Below are 17377 nucleotides of genomic sequence, written 5' to 3' on the forward strand. Positions count from 1 at the left end.
GGCTCAGGTTAGTTCAGGAGCTGCTGAACAAACACTTGGATTCCTCTTGGGGCTGTGGTGACTTGTGGATAGCGGACGTGCTCTGCTGATCCACTTCCCTCACTGTCAACATGGTGATCAAAGTCTTTGTAGCCACGTCTTCGGGGTCTACAGCGGTAGGTGTCTCATTTTTAACATACTCTTCTTTCTGCTGGGATCAGGTTGGTAAATTAGCCCAGAATATCCCAGGACAGCCTGGATTTGCCTGTGAGAAAATAACACTGAATTTCTTCTAGTCCACACTAGCCACCTTATTCTTGAAAGCTACTCAAGATGTAGAGAATTCCTGTTAATGCAGGATTGCTTGCATGCAAGGTTTTACTACAGTTATAACATTTCATATAAATTATCAAATAGATTTACTTCTGTTTGAAAAAGTATATGCAATATATATTCACTGAAGAAGGGAAAAGCGGGTATTTTATTTGCACAAAAGCTAAGGTAGATTGTTTGCAGTAGAAATTATTGTGTTTCTTTTTAAAAGAGACTTTAGGACACTGCTCCTCCAAAATGGGAACTCTGTCTAAGACAGAACCCGGAGGCAAAGTAAGCTGAATGAAGATATGCAGAAAAAAATTGTTCCTCCCTTTCCCTAGGTTGGTTGGTTGTTGGGGATTTCTGGTGTGTATGTATTTTGTTTTTTTTTTCCCTTGTGGGTTGTCTGTGTGTGTCTTGAAATGCTATACTGATGATTTTTAGTATTGAGATATACTGCTGTAGCTGTCAGCATAGTGTATCAACTGAAGGGAAGGGCATGTGAATAGTAGGGAGGTTGGAAGTCCGTGGGAGGTGGGAACCAGGAAAGGACTGTTTCCTTTTATATCCAGTTCCCAGATGAGCTCAGATTGCAGCTTTCCTTTGGCAGTCACTCACTCCCAGTGACATGGCTAAACAAACAGGCTGGTGCTTGCTCATAGCTGTAACTACATCTCCGTCTGACACCAGCTCCGTGTCTTTAAGAAGCTTCCAGAGTAGAACAGCTCCAAAACCCACACCCTGTTCATGGGGCCGTCACCTCTAGGAAATGAACTGGGGGTCATTCACTACAATTCAAATTGGAATTGCTGGGGAATTTTGCAGTTCTCTCATCAGCTTATCTCATCAGCCTATCGCTAAGCCTGAGGCTCTAAATTTATTACTGACATTTTAGCATTCCTCTTTTAATAAGAAACCTCAGTTGCAAGGGCAACAAATAAGAGGGGCTTGGACACTGCAGGTTTGGTAATTTGTAATGTAGCAGTTAATGCTCAAGTAGCTTTATAGACTGCCCTACACTGTGCTTTGCTCCTCTTTGGTCTTCTGTTTTTTGGTCTCCTTTGGTTGACCAAAGAAGAGTTGGTAAGGATACTCCTTTACCACTTTTCTGGGGAAAGTTGTGACCATGACTGAAATCACGCTACTGACATTCTATATGTGTGTGTTGAGGCCATCGTTGTCTTGTGTGCCTCAGGCATGAACTGTTGCCACTCTGGCCATAGGACTGGGGCTGTAGTCAACAAGGCAATTGTACAAATGCTTTGATTCAACAATGATATTGAGAGATCACTTATGCAATTAAAACTAAGCATATCATATATTTAGCACTAGCTGAACCAAGATCTTTCCCCTGCTATACACATTTCTTGTAAATTCTCCCAGCTAGTAGCTTTAACTAAGTCTTTTCCTCTTGGACTGCAGTGAAGCAGTAGCAATCTCAGAAGACAGAATGTTCAGACTACTGATACATAATTTCAATGCCAAGTAAAAACAATGTTCATCTGGAGTAGTTTTACAGATTTGCTGATTAAAATTGAAGGTATCCTTTCAATGAACCTTTAATGAGTTTGGTATATATGAAATAAAACTCATTCATGCAAGGAGCCAGCATGAACCTTAATATATCACTAAAATCCTATTAAAAACAAATTTTGTATCAGCCTTGTACAGCTTTTCCTAAGAAGAATGAATTTAATCCCTAAAGCACTTAAACTGGAAGACTAAATTGTCCTAGTAGCACTTCAATGTGGCTGATCAAATGCGTGGTGTTCATTTTGAATTTCAAACTAAGATGGGCTCAGCCTCTGCTGATTTACACTAGAGGATATTTGGTAAAGAATGAAAACCATCTCTATTCTATGTACCACACAATCACACTACTAATTGCAACTGGTTATCATGCTAATAAGTACTTTTAAAGTGAATGCAGGGAAATACACAGTAATGTCCTGGTGCTCTGGATCAGATGCTTGAATGATATAATTCACTGTGGCTCTAGAGCAGATCTGAAGTCTTTATTTTTCCCCTCACACATTCATAAATTAATTTTAAATAACTTCATCTTTATTATCTTTCTGCTTCAAACTTAGCTGGTATTGAACTATTCATTAAGGCAATAGTGCTAAAAAGTACTAAATTCTTGGCTTGAAGCAAACAGTAACAAATAAAATCTAGCTACAGAGGTGTTTAGAAATGGGTAATATCCTGCAAAGTTCTAAGGTACCATGAATCACAGGAGAAAGGGGGATTTGTGTCTTACAAAGAGGAAGTCTTCTGAAGTCTTGCTTACTGCTGCTTATGGTTAGGGCACCTCTAAAATCCTTTTATTCCCAGTGGTTTTGGTGACATTATATGAACTTCAAATCTGTAGGTCTCAGGACTGAGAACAATGCAGACTATTTAAATTATGTCCTCTACAACACAGCACAGGTTTGTCATCTGTGACTGTGAATCTAGCCATAGAGAAAGAGCTCGAATTGCAAACAGATTTCAAGTCAAATCAGAGGTAAGAGTGTGATCAATAATTAACAGGAGTAGGTTGTCCACGCAGTAGTAGAACCAGAAGTTGCAGCAATTCTGCCTACCAACATTAATGTTTGTCTTGCTCTAAGTTGTTGACTATGTACCACTTGCTTCTGCCACAAGCAGCTGGTCAATGTGAATGCTCAGGGTCGTAAGGATATAGATGATAATATTTAATTACTCGTCAGATGGAACTAATACTATCTGTAGCTCTTACACTCTACATAGGTGATATTTATTCAGAACTATTTTAAGGGACTAAGCAGCTAGGGATGGTGGAAGTCAGGCTTTGCTGAAAGGGAAAATTACATTATAGAAGAATATCTTGCTCATACCACTTTACAGGGAATCTGTGCCCAAGTAGTGTGAATTCTTGCATACCATCAGACACAAGTGAGGGCACAAACAAGCTCCTCTAATCTCATGTCTTTCGGAACAACCTTTGCCTGTCCCCTGTGTTGTTACGCCCTGGAAGACTTCTCTCTCTCAGTACTGTATGCTGGAGAGATTCTTTTGGTTGCCCAGCTACTTGGTGCCAGCCACAGCACAGTCTTGCTTTATGGTTTCATACTTAGAATGTGTCCCAAGTCTTTTGCTCTGCCTAACCCTTAATAATTGTAAATGTTAAAGCATAGTACATTTTCATCATAGTTTGTTGTTGTTCTCATAAACATCTTGCCTTTTCCTTATGCAGGCATAATTGCATGTAACTTTTTTGTTTTCCTCAGCATTCATTTTTCACACAACCTAACTTTTGCTTTCAGTCCTGGTGCCTCCATAATACCAGTCTGAGCCTCCTTTGTATTATGAGCCTCAAGCTGAAGAAATATTGTTTATCCAGGTTTAATCCTAAAAGCTATAGCTACAGTCATAAGCAAGGGAGCACAGAATCTATAGCTCAGTTTCCATTATCTCCTCAGAGGCACTATCTGTCCTGGGCACTAGCTATTCCAGGAGCCATTATCTACTACGTCCAAAGAGACAAGCTGACGCTGAAATTGCAGCTGACAGCATTTGAGTACACTGGCTTTCAGAGCATGTGATGAAACTCTTAGCACTGGCTCATGCAGATTTTATTAACTATTTATGCAAATATTATCCTGCCACTTCCTGCAATGAAGTGTCTCTCAAGCAGTCCTTTCTGCCCCCTGAACATGTTCTGTAAATAATTGTGCAGCTCAATAGCCATTAAGAAAATTACCTGTTTACAAAGTGAAAATAAGAACATAAGTAAGCACCTTTGAGATCTGTCAACTGCATGGCTTTTGAACACTTTGGATGAGTGCTTCCATTCAAAGTGATGCACTTTTGCAAGCTCACCATAAACCTCTGCTGCTGCCATAAAAATGTACAGCATTTTATGTTATTTTTTTATAATCAAGCATAGATGTATAGATACTTCCTTATTTAAGCAAATAAAAAGAGTTTAATCCTTCATAATGAAAATTCATACTTCCAGTGTAATATGCTATCATTCTACTTCAGCTTTCAGGTTTATTAGATTATAAAAATACACAGTCCAGGAATTATTTTCATTGTCTGTCTCAGACTGATTTACACTAGCTCGGTGTCACTTTAAATTCAGTTGTTCATATGTCTGACTTGTGAAGGTGCAGTTTCAAATCAAATGATGGCTCGTATGTAAAACCTTAATACATCATTCTAGCTACTGTTTATATAGGACACTATCTTGCTGCATGGAGTAGCATAACTGGGAGGAGAAGAGAGTCATGTCTGTAGTGTGATTGTGCTAGACAGTAATTTAGTTGTCTGTGACTGAAGAGCACCTTCAGAGAATTTGGACAGATCAGTGCAAACAGTGCTTGCTTCAAATGCTGCAGTACTTGTAGGGCTAAAGTTCGGCCTTGCAGCTCCTAGATGAGATAGATAAAGAATCATAGAATAGTTAAGGTTTGAAAGGACCTTAAGAACATGTAGTTCCAACCCCCCTGCCATAGGCAGGGACACCTCACACTAAACCATGTTACCCAAGACTCTGTCCAGCCCGGCCTTGAACACTGCCAGGGATGGAGCATTAACAGCTTCCTTGGGCAACCTGTTCCAGTGCCTCACCACCCTAACAGTAAAAAACTTCTTCCTTATATATAATCTAAGCTTTCCCTGTTTAACTTTGAACCCATTACCCCTTGTCTTATCCCTACAGCCCCTAATGAAGAGTCCCTCCCCAGCATCCTTGTAGGTCCCCTTCAGATACTGGAAGGCTGCTATGAGGTCTCCACGCAGCCTTCTCTTCTCCAGGCTGAACATTCCCAACCTTCTCAGCCTATCTTCATACGGGAGGTGCTCCAGTCCCCTGATCATCCTCGTGGCCCTCCTTCTGGACTTGTTCCAACAGTTCCATGGCCTTTTCTGTTGAGGACACCAGAACTGCACACAATACTCCAAATGAGGTCTCAGAAGAGCAGAGTAGAGGGGCAGGATCACCTCCATCGACCTGCTGGTCACGCTCCTTTTGATACAGCCTAGGATATGCTTGGCTTTCTGGGCTGCAAGTGCACACTGAAGCCGGCTCATGTTCATTTTCTCATTAACCAACACCCCCAAGTCCTTGTCCACAGGGCTGCTCTGAATTTCTTCCCTACGCAACCTGTAGCTGTGCCTGGGATTGCCCTGACCCAGGTGTAGGACCTTGCACTTGGCATGGTTAAACTTCATGAGGTTGGCATCAGCCCACCTCACAAGCGTGTCAAGGTCCCTCTGGATGGCATTCCTTCCCTCCAGGGTATCAACCGAACCACACAGCTTGGTGTTGTTGGCAAACCTGCTGAGGGCGCACTCAATCCCACTGTCCATGTCACTGACAAAGGTGTTGAACAGGATCAGTCCCAACACCGATCCCTGAGGGACACCACTAGTTACTGGTCTCCAGCTGGATGTTGAGTCATTGACCACAACTCTTTGTGTGCGGCCATCCAGCCAGTTCTTTATCCACCAAGTGATCCATCCATCAAATTGAAGTCTCTCCAACTTAGAGACAAGGATGTCGTGCAGAACAGTGTCGAACGCTTTGCACAAGTCCAGGTAGATGACATCAACTGCTTTGCCTCATCCATCAGTTCTGTGGCCCCATCACAGGCCACCAAATTGGTCAGGCAGGATTTCCCCTTAGTGAAGCTGGCGCTCACCAAGCACCTTGTTGTTTTTCATGTGCCTTAACATGCATTCCAGGAGAAAGAATCTGCTCCAAGATTTTGCCAGGCACAGAGGTTAAGACTGCTGTGTAATTCCCTGGGTCTTCTATATTCCCCTTCTTGAAAATGGGGGCTATGTTTCCCTTTTTCCTGTCGCCAGGAACTTCACCTCACTGCCATGACTTTTCAAATGATGGACAGTGGCTTAGCAACTTCATTTGCCAGCTCCTTCAGGACTCATGAATGGATTTCATCAGGTCTCATGGACTTGTGCATATTCAGGTTAAGATGATCTTGAACCTGATGGTCTCCTACACTGGGCCTAGGGTCTTCGTTCTCACAGTCCCTGCATCTGCTTCCCAAGACTTGGGCACTGTGGACAGAGCATTTGCCAGTGAACACTGAGGCAAAGGAGTCATTGAGAACCTCAGCCTCCTCCAAATCCAGGGTAGCCAGTTCTCCTGTTAACTCCTGGAGGGGGCTCACATTACCCCTCGTCTGTCTTTTGTTTGCTGCATACCTATAGAAGCCCTTGCTATCTTTCACATCCCTTACCAGCTTTAATTCTAAATGGGCCTTAGAATCTTTTAGCTTACTGACAGTGTCCCACAGCTCAGGCACCTGCTGCAGGAGGACCTCCACCAGGGCACACCGCGTGCAGTTTTTCCCATTGTGCACCCTTGCCTCAAGACACAAAGGAAGGCACTTTCTACACTCCAAGGTCTGCGCTGCAGCCTCCCCTCTCATTGGTTCTGTCTGGGTGTCTGGTGTGATTAAGCTCACTTACTACCAGAACTGGGCAGAGGCAGTAGCATTTTCTGCTACTGTATGTGAAAAACATGGGTGTATTGCCTAAAAGAACAGTTTGCTCTGGCAGACACAGAAGTTTCCTCACTTCAGATAGGATCCCAGCTGGGGCTGTCTTCTGCAGCCTACACCAACATCTCCAATAAACTCTGTTTTTCCCTTCCCCCCCCAACAGACCACTCAAGAAATAAGCCTGTGGGAGAGAGACAGCAGTCATTCTGCATTTCAGGGATTCGAACAAATGTGGTGGGGGGATTTGTTGCCAATCTCTAAATCTCTGCCCTCTATACAGTACTCTTATGTGATACTTAGCTGAAGGTTTGAAAACTGTTCTACACAACTGGGTCAGTTACTTGTTTTTCCTGAGCGTTGAAGGGAAAAGCTGCTCAGTCCACATGGTTTAAACCAAACTGGGATCAAAACACTTTACTGAGCTATCAAGAACATAGAATTAGGCAGCGGTCAGTGAAACGTTGCATTCAAGTAGTAATACAAGAGGTAAACCCCCAAATTAGACACATGCATGTTAATAAACACAAGAAAATATCTAAGCACCCTCTAACAAACACAGAAGAGATTTCTTAAATTCTTCTTCTTTCTAAAAGACCTCACCATAAGCAGCGCAGTAGCAAATGCCATTTGGCATACTGATAAGGAATGGTGAGGAAACCCTGTATGCTCTCTACATTTCTGCCAAGTTCATGCAGAGGGAACCAAAATCCCTTTCCTTTCACCTTTGGGATCACCACTGTCAAACGACTACATGGTATAAAAGCCCTTATTGACACATCTGAACACAGAGATTAATTTACGGGGACACCAAGCAGCAGTTCCCAGTGTGTGGCCACCGTGGGCGGGACATCCTACACAGGCACTGCCTCAGGCCAGCACCCCAAAGACCTTTCTCCAAGGGATGCTGGGCAAAAGGGCAGCAGCAGCAGGGTTGCAGTGGGCAGGGCTGTGGGGGCCCCGTCACCGCAGTGTCATAGTGCCACTACCCACCAACACAGCATCACAATGCTCTGGGACAGTATAAGGCAGTGTCCTCCCATGTCCCACTGCCAGAGTGCCTGGCTTTGCCACCAGGACAGAGCTGGCAGCCTGAAGGCACCCAAGAGGAAGTCCTTGAGGCACTGGTGGAATTACTTGGAGGGGCAGAGGGGGGAAGACTGCCCGAAGCTGCGGGAGGTTCTCTGCTGCAGTTCCAGCTCCTGGAGGGGCCAGGCTCACAGCTCATCTGATGGATGGAAATCCCGCTTCAGTCTTTGGGGAGCTCGCTGCCCTCATCTTCTGGGGAGGTAGTGGCAGTAGCCATGAGAAATAGGATCCACAGATGGCCCAGTGCCCTCCCCCAGTGCTTTGGAGCTCCAACTACCAGGCACAGGAAGGATTCTTGCCCCCAGGGCTGATCAGGCCAGCGGCATTTTGCTGTTCTTGGGAGCCCCTCAGATGGCTCCAGGCGGAGGCAGAAAAGGCAGAGCCAGTGTCCCCTTAGAGGCATAACCAGCCCGTGGACCAGGAGCCGGTCTTGCTCACATGCTCAGGGAGTAGCCGATCGCCAGTGCTGGGGTCAGGAAGGAATTTTCCCCCGGGGCAGATTGGCACCGGTCCTCGGGGGTTTTTTGCCTTCCTCTGAGCACTGAGCATGACCACTTGTCAGGTCTCCTCTGGTCCTGGTGCTCTGGGTTATCGCCTGGTGCTCATGCACCACGAAGGTGGCCCCTCGTGTCCTGCAGCTGGGGGGGCAAGGCTTTTTTTGCCCCCAGGGTGGACTAGCAAGGGTCCCCGGGGTTTTTGCCTCCTCCGCAGCCGAGCACAGCCCCTTCATGGGGCTCCTTTGGGATATTGTGTCCCAAAGGCAGCTGCTCGTGCTCCACGCAGGTGACCCTCGTGCCCCCCATCCGGGGGGAGGCAGCGTTCAGCACTCCCAGGGTGGCCCCAGCAGGGCCCCGGGAGTTGCTGCTGTCCTCTGTAGCACTGAGCACCACCCCTGCTCAGGTCTTCCCTGGCCCTTTCTGGCCAGGTTCTTGCACTCTTCTCACACCAGGCACCGCTCCTGCCCTGGCTTTCCTTTGTCAGGCTGCAAGGGATGCATCAGCCTGCTGCTGGTTATGCCATGTGCATCGTGTTAATGCTTGTGAGCATCAGCTCTCAGGGATTTAGAAAAAGAAAATATAATCTAAACTAAACTAGACTAAAATTAACTAAAGTAAGATAAAATAACTTTATTTATAAATAAATAAAATACTCTTTCCATCTGTAACCTTTCTGATTTGTGTCTTTGAACGGCGTTTTGGTGCTGAAAATCCCTTGACTTCCTAATGTCTGCTCTAAACCTCCCTGGGCACAGCTCTGAACCATACCCGCATGTCCTATCAACGGATCCCAGGGAGAAGAGATCAGCACCTCCCTCTCCATTTCCCCTCCTTGGGAAGCGCTTGGAGAGCAGCCCACAGGTAGAGAGCTCCCCACAGGACACGCCTTCCAGCCCTGTCACCAGCTTTGTTGCCCTCCTGGATGCATTCAAGGACCTTCATGTTCTTATATGGTGGGGCCTAGAACTGCACCCAGTACTCAACGTGAGCCGGCACCAGCACTGATTACAGCAGATGATCACCTCTTCCTCCTTTTTTTGTTACTAGCTCCCAGGTCCCTTGATTACCGCCCTCCTCCTTTTCAGTATGCTCTGTGGTGGACACCTGTGGCCCCTGTACAGCTCAGGCCTGGAGCAAGCAGCCCAGCTCTCTCAGCTTCCCTGACACCTTTCAGCTACCGCCAGCGCCCCGCAGCTCAGCCCCTGCCGCAGGAGGGTCTCCACCAGGGCACCGAGTGCAGCCCTGCCCATGGCGCACCCCCTCCTCACGACTCCGGTGCAGGCGCTCTCTGCACCCCGAGCTCCGCGCTGCAGCCCCCCCCTCTCATCGGCTCTGTCTGGTGCCGACGCCGCCACCGCGGGGGCAGCCAGAGCAGAGCTCCCAGAGCGGGCCCGGGTCCGGGCCCTGGCCCTGAGGCGAGCGCTCCCCATCCCTCCCGCTGCCCGCTCGCGCTGCCGACGCCAACCGCCGTTCCCGCGCCCCCTGTGAGTCCCTGCTCGCCTCAGCGGAGCTGCGGCTCCCGGGCAAGGCCTGGCGAGGGCTCGAGGCTCCCTCGGTGGCTCCCGCCGCTCGGAACTGAGGCTCCGGGACGCGGGGTTTCCCCTGGCTCCGGTGCTGAAGGCTCCTCTCTGGAGCCGCTCACCTCGGGAAATGAGTGTATACGTATACAAGATGGGAAATTCTTTAAACGTTGCTTAGGAGTAGCATCCCTTTAGGAGAGAAGTATAGTGAGTATTATCTCTTCAGAGTAAAAGGGTAGGTTATAAACTTGATGCTTAGCACAGGAGTTAAGCAGTGCTGGGTTTTCATTGAGCTTTCACTCACACTTAATTATGCCTACTGTTAAAGAACAGGTACAGAGAGAAGTATGTGGCTCACAGAAAGCAAAATGTCATACATAATGAGTAGGAAAAAGAGTGTTACATATTGAGGAGAATATGTACATTCTCAGGCCTGTACTGACTTCAGGCAGGATTACCTTAGGTATCTGTACACCACACTCACAGATCTGGGAACAGAGTAGGAGTCTTCCTGCTGAGCCTCATTTCTTAAATGGAAATAATCACTGCTTCCAGGAAGGAAAGAGAGAAGCTGGTGTGGTGGCAGAGGAGGAAGTAATAGCAAAATAGCAATGCTCTGGGTGCTGAGCAGCAGTGTGGAATATCAGCTTCAAAAAGTTTGGGGGCTACTGGAGTAGTGGATCCAACTTGACATATTTGCATTAGATCTTCTTGTAACAGCAATTTCTTTTTTTTTTTAGAAAACCAACTTTTTAAAGAAGGAATTCTGTTTTTCCTCTTTCCTGACCAGATCAAAAAGAAACAACAAGAAGTAGTGGGCTTTTTAGAAGCCAACAAGATTGATTTTCAGCAAATGGACATAGCAGGTGATGAAGACAACAGGAAATGGATGAGAGAGAATGTCCCTGGTGAAAAAAAGCCTCAAAATGGAATTCCCCTCCCTCCACAGATCTTCAATGAGGAGCGGTACTGTGGGGTAAGAAGCTGTTTGAAAATTTAAATACCTTCAGAAAGTCTTCTTTCACAAGTCGCTCTTTTCGATTAGTAGGAAGTGTCAAACAAACTCCTTAAGACAATTTGAGATTCACTTTGAAAGAATATTCAAAAGCAATTTTTAGGAACAGAAAAGCAATGAAATAAAAGATTATTCCTTTTGAAGAGAAAAATATACATGGAGGGAAAACTGACTAGAGAAACTGCTTAACAGAATGTATGGATTATCCCCTGGAGACCCAGAGCCTATGCAGGGGACAGAGCTCACTGCAAGACATGGAGCTTGCTGTCTGTGAGGAGCTCTGTATTTTTCTCATTCTCCTGCCTCGTGCTATATAGCTTACTCACAGTTGTCCTGCTATTGGCTCTCTGCCTGAACTCTCACTCCTAAGACTAAAGGCACTACTGCCTAGGTGAGGCTATGGCTTCTTCATACAGTATGTCAGGATAACCAAATGTAGGCTATGAGGACAGCTCAGCTGCTCTTCCAGTAGTAAATGCTCCATAATCTGGTTTGAGAATACCGAGCTACTCAAGACTAGTGGGATTTATAGCAAGGCTGATCTGCTATCTCTGGCTTTAGGTTAATTTTTTGCTTTTTGAACTTTAATTTTACATGGGGAGTGTTGATATATTGTTTGTTTGGCACAGACTCATCTGGGCTGCTAGGAAGTCAAGTAGATGTGTGAGATACCAGGGGCTGTGAACAGGAATCTTTCTTTTCCATTATATAAATAAATAGGAATTATAGTTGACTGGAATAGTTCTAATATGTTTGAATTATTGAAATTATATTGAGTATTCAATATCCAACTCTTTGTAACAGACATTGTAATGCTCATCAGATGCTTTTATATTTTCATATATGCTTGTAAAAGGTTACTTCTCTTGAGAGAGTTTGTTCAAAGCAGATAGATGATACTGTACCAGCATGAATATTATGATTGTGAATCAAGAGAGGTATCTGAGACAGTTTTTTTTCTCATAGTCTGGATGGAAATACACAGCCTGGAGAGTACTCTGATATGATTGCTGAAATGAATTTGCAAAGTACTCTGAAATGCAGATCACATAGTGAGCCCAGTTTTAAGTTACTCCACAAATCCAGTGTGAACTACTGCAAAGGTTGTTTTGAGAGAGAAGGGATTTACATGCCACTGAGTTTTCAGAATTAACTTCAGTGCTCTCAGAGCAAAAGTTGGTAGTATGAATAATGGAGTGCAACTGTTTCCTCCTTTTCTCATAGGAATCTTAAAAGAGAACTTGGTAGGTTAGAGTTCATGTGCATTTTAATATCCAATCTACATCAATAAAAAATATAATTTGATACATCTTACTGTGGATTTTGCGGCAGCCAATGTTGCAATAAATATTTCTGGTATGCCCTGGAGATGTATATAGTGAATTAAAGAGTAATTGCCTTACAAAGTGTTGCAGCTGGTCAGTCTTGCCAGTAAATTATAAATATACAATTTTTATTCCATATATGAAGCTAGTTCAGGAAGCCAAATAATCTACATGTTGAAATCAATTTAAGCTTAAGAAAGAGTCCTTTGCAAAGTCACCTCCATGTGGAAAGGGGTCCAGAAAGCAGTTGCAGCTATTGTTTTAAAAACTAAATCAAATTTACAGTTAGTCTAGAAGTCTTCAGAATTCCCATGTACACAGCTTTCAAAGCTCATAGCTAATGATCCCAGTGAGTACATAACATAAAGATCAATTTATAACATAGTTATTTCCAAATAAATAAATAAGGTAAGGAGATACATATCAGTACATGAGCCTCATCCATCTCCTCAGGGAAAAGTGCCTTAAGGGAGCTGCACAGAGTGTGAAGTGGGATTATGTGGGCTGATTGAGAACATGGCGAAGGGCTGGCAGATTGGTGCAAAATTCCTCAAACTGACACGATGCCTTCTGCAACATGTCTACAGTATAAAGCTGGGATTTGCATTTTGCTTCTGTTTATAACCTGTGCATGTCCAGCAGAAATCTAGAATTGTTTTATGCTGTTTAATGTTTAAATGATATATCTTAACTCTTCCCCTGTGCCTCACATCCTTTGTCCTCAGCCACTTTATTAAAAATAGGGCTGAGAATTGCAAAGGCCTGTCTGAGTCAGGGATACCAGTCCAGTATACTGAATTCATGAAAGTCACTTTAAAATACATTTCTCTTGTTAGTTACAGTCTTCAAGGCCACACTAGATGCCACATTCTGTCTTGTGGCATCTAGAAACCTTTTAATTTGTAGCCTGGGCATATGCAGCCAGTTGATGCCAAAATCTTTAGCTTAAACAGCTCTAGGCCAATGTAGTCTGTAGTTCTCCTTCCTATTGATTTTTTTTTAATTTCTTCATTCCCAGGTAGTCCTCTGTTTTCAGGTCTTGTGGGATGAAAATTCACAATAAAAAAAAAATTCACAATAAAAGATTTCCTTCCTCACTTTGAGAAAGAGGAATTAGGAGAAAGTCATGACATTCTTCAAATATTTTAAGGGCTGAAGAAAAAAGGAATTAATTATTGGTCTGGATTGTATTGACCCCACTTTGAGCAGGAGGTTGAACTAGACGGTCTCCTGAAGTCTGTTCCCACCTGAGAGTTATCCTGTGGTTCTGGGATTTTGTAAACTATGTTCTGCTCCACCCTCACAGGTGTTGAGACAAGATGTAATGAACAAAAAGTTCAGCAAAGAAAGTTTAAGTCAGACATCAGAAAAATATAAAAGGTAGTTTTTAGGGGATTGACTCGTTATCTCATTAAAGGTGGTTATCAATGGATTGCAGAAACACCTATCAGGAATAGCAGTGGTTCTTGCTTTGGAGAAAAAGTCCTTTGAGATCTTCTCCAATACCCTTTTCTGCAGTTCAGTGGAATTTTGGGGGTGGGGATAAGGAAAGGGGATAGCGGGGACACACGAGGCTTCCTTTTTGTGCTGACATATGACATATGATATATGACCGACATAATGAGCAAGTAAACACAGTCCTGTGCTAACCTGCTTTTCTGCCAGTAACATGATAGTATCTGCATCTTTTGGCCAGCCCTGAAGAGCTGCTTCACTTCCTAATTTGTACTTAAAATGGAGGTTTCTTACAGATTCATGGAAATACACTGTGAGCAGCTTTTCCTTGAGGTCAGAGAAGCTTAAGACTGTCTGATAAAATAGCTTGAATCTTATTTTTCTTTCAAATTTTTGGTACTGCCACTTGAAGAAACAGATTAGAAATGGTTTCATTTTGTATGCCTTGCTTTAGCATAAATTTCAAGTATCCATTCTGAACCATCATTGTTGGCAATTATGTTCTGATTTGATTTTTTTTCTTAAGCTGCTTTTTTCTCATGTCTAGACAGGTGTCTGCATTTGTGTCCCTTTCTAAATATATTGAGCACTCTCTTGCTGTTGTCTTTGTTTTTGCTTATCAAAAAACCCTGAAAATTAGGAAAGAAATGGAATGGTTTTCTTTGTAAGCTGTAATTTCTGCTTTTCTCTGTAAACTGCAATCTGCAGAATATAAAATACCCATGTACATACTTTTTAAAAGACTCTCTGAATTATTAGGTAAGACTTTTGCTTCATATACCTGCTAAAGTAAAATATATGAAAATCACAGGGACCTATGGAGGTCTGTGGTCCAGCCTGCTGCTTAAAGCAGGCATAGCTTTAAGCTTAGCTTATGTTGCTGGGGACTTTTCCCATCTGAGTTTCAAAAGGCTCTAAGGATGGTGTTTCCATGCCCTCTCTGTGTTCTGTGACCTGGTGCCGTACCACTTATTGGGGAAGAACTTTCCACTGATGTCTAGTTTTGCTGTTCTGCTGTCTGTCATTTCCACAGTGGTTATAAAAAAGATGGTAGTGTAGAGTGTATATGTGCATATGCACTCATATTGTAAGGAAAAACTCATGGAGTATTATTTTTCTTTTAAATACATTTCACTATATTTTTTGAAGACTAGTTCCAAAGACAAATGTCCTCTGCCTAGACCATTCATGTCTTCTCATACAGATATAGTTTTATTGCTTACCTGAAATAAATTGTTACTGCTCATTTTTCTTACTGCCTGCTTGGTAATAGTTATCTTTTGTCATTCAGTGAAATAAAATATCAAGTTCACTTCATGGCCTTTCCTCATTACAGTCTTTGTTTCCCAGCTATTGACATACCGTGCTGTAGTTTGCTTAGGCTGTTTTGTGAGTATGTGGTATGCAGGAGAACACAAGCTTCCTGTGTTTTGTATGGCCTCTCAAAAGCCCATGTCAATTTTTCGCCCTTTGAATTGCATAAAATCCCCTTGGTTTTGTTTGCTATATTGCTCCTAAGTTCTTGGGGTAGATTTGAGACACTGTCTTTCTTAAATACTTATAGCAGACCTGGGTTAGGTAAGAAGGAGAAACCCAGGGCAACATGAAAACAGCAGAGAGGTGATTTGAGAAGTGGGTGGCCCGGAGCAGCAGCAGCCAGTCTGCCTGGGCTGGGCAAAATGTGCTCTGGGGCCTGTCCCAGACTGGACAGTTCCCACCGCCTATAGCCAGGTGTGTGTGAAAGCTAATCTATCCCTTAGATAAATCAGCAAAATGGCCTGTCATTTATCCTGTCTGTTAAGCTATGTTACCTCTTCCAAACTGGACTGAAATGTCATGGCTTCCAGTCTTGCTGACATCACACTGACTTCTAAACTATCACTCCAGCCTTTCCCTAGGATTACCCATGGTCAATAATTTATTCTCTGGAAATACTAAAACAATCCAGTAAGACAACTTGGGTCCTAACCCAGCTTTACAAACAAGTCTCAAGGACAAGACAGCACCTTATTATTGACAAGCTTCTATTTTTGGAGTTATTTTGGATGAGTGAAAGAATGAGCAAGGGGTAAGGTCAAGGCAGTTGTCTAGGACCCAGTGGACATGTCCCCTGCACTACACAGAGCTGCTGTGTGATTGTGGGCCAGTAATTTATGACCAGAGTTTCTGCTGAGATCTTAAGTATATGTTGATTTTTACCTATGTAAGATCACAGAATCATAGAATGGTTTGGGTTGGAAGGGACTTCAAAGATCATTTGGTTCCAACCCCCCTGCCATGGGCAAGGACACCTTCCACTAGACAAGGTTGCTGAAAGCCCTAGACAACCTGGTCTTGAACACTTCAGAGATGGCGCATGAACAAGTTCTCTGGGCAACCTGCTCCAATCCACCTATCCACCACCTTCAGAGTGCAGAATATTTTCTTAATATCTAATCTAAATCTACCCTCTTTCTGCTTGAAGCCATTCCCCCTTGTCCTGTCACTACACATCCTTGTAAAAAGTCCTCTCCAAACTTTTTTTTGGCCCTTCAGGCACTGGAAGGCTGCTATGAGATCTTCCCAGAGCCTTCTCTTCTTGAGGCTGAACAAGCCCAACTCTCTCAGCCTGTCTCCATACCAGAGGTGCTTCAGCCCTCTGATCACCTTCATGGTCTCTAGTCTTGCTCCAATGACCACCTCCCTCTTGTGTTGGGAGCACCAGAGCTGGATGCAGTACTGCAGGTGGGGTCTCATGAGAGCAGAGTATAGGGGGAGGCCCACCTCCCTTGACCTGCTGGTCACACATGTGATGTGAGTCATGAACTTGTCAGTAACAAACTAGTGATAGCAGAGATTCCTTAATTAATAGGAAAGTTGTACAGGTGAATACTGTTAACGACCATGCAAGTTCTAGGTGGTCGGGTAGAAGATTTTTCAGTTAATATATGCAATGTATTCAGTTACATATTTCAGTTATAATATTCAAGTATATATATCTCATATATATATATGAAGAGAAAATAGAGCATTTAACGTTATTTAACTTCAGTTCACATGTGGACAAGAGATTTTGGTTGGTACATATATGTCAGAAGGACCAACCCAATCCTTTGCTTTGTCTGAAAAGTAACTGCATTTTCTAACCAGAATGACTTTATTTAAAATAAAGTTTCCTCATTATCATTATCATTGTGCTATTATGTTGACAGTTGCCTTTTATATGGCATAAAGCTGTCCAGGCTCTTGAGGGCTTGTTTTGTGTTCTTTCTCACTGCAAGTTTTATTTTAACATTTAAATGGTAATAGCTTTGCTTTGGTGTGTACAGCTGAGGCACATTAAAATGAAATGCTTGATTTTATCTGATGTGATATAATTAAAGTGTAAACCTCTAGAGAGATTTGCCCATTGTTCATTTTGCCAGCCAGTATGAAACTCCCTTTATCTGAATTTTCTTCCTGGGGCTTAGATAATGCAGGTGCATGTACAAATGCATAGTCATTCTCATCAATATAAGAAAGATTTGCCTGGGCTATTCTCTTCCTCCTGTGCTTTTTGTTTGGTTTTTGTTACCAATTCTCTGTTGTTTGTTTGTTCCTTTTTTAGGATTTTGAATCCTTTTTCTCTGCTAAAGAAGAAAATATTATTTATTCATTCCTGGGTCTTGCTCCTCCTCCAGGCACAAAGGTATGAGCTGCTGTACTTCCCGGG

General features: G+C 43.6%; 1 protein-coding gene across 3 annotated transcripts in view; it reads left to right on the forward strand.

The window, feature by feature from the left end:
• Nucleotides 1-17377, forward strand: part of SH3BGR (SH3 domain binding glutamate rich protein) — a 32373-nt gene continuing 14996 nt past the window's right edge. For 2 of the 3 annotated variants that reach the window (XM_062602473.1, XM_062602474.1), the window contains exons 1-3: nucleotides 1-155; nucleotides 10682-10867; nucleotides 17273-17353. In XM_062602473.1, the coding sequence (XP_062458457.1) occupies nucleotides 111-155; nucleotides 10682-10867; nucleotides 17273-17353 (312 nt within the window). In that variant the 5' untranslated portion in view covers nucleotides 1-110. The remainder of the gene's footprint in view (nucleotides 156-10681; nucleotides 10868-17272; nucleotides 17354-17377) is intronic. The other variant, XM_062602476.1, reaches the window with a different exon arrangement.

This window comes from Pezoporus occidentalis, unplaced genomic scaffold (genome assembly GCF_034315485.1).
Source record: "Pezoporus occidentalis ecotype Australia unplaced genomic scaffold, CSIRO_AGI_Poc_V1 ctg77, whole genome shotgun sequence".
In the NCBI taxonomy this organism is placed as follows: Eukaryota; Metazoa; Chordata; class Aves; order Psittaciformes; family Psittacidae; genus Pezoporus; species Pezoporus occidentalis.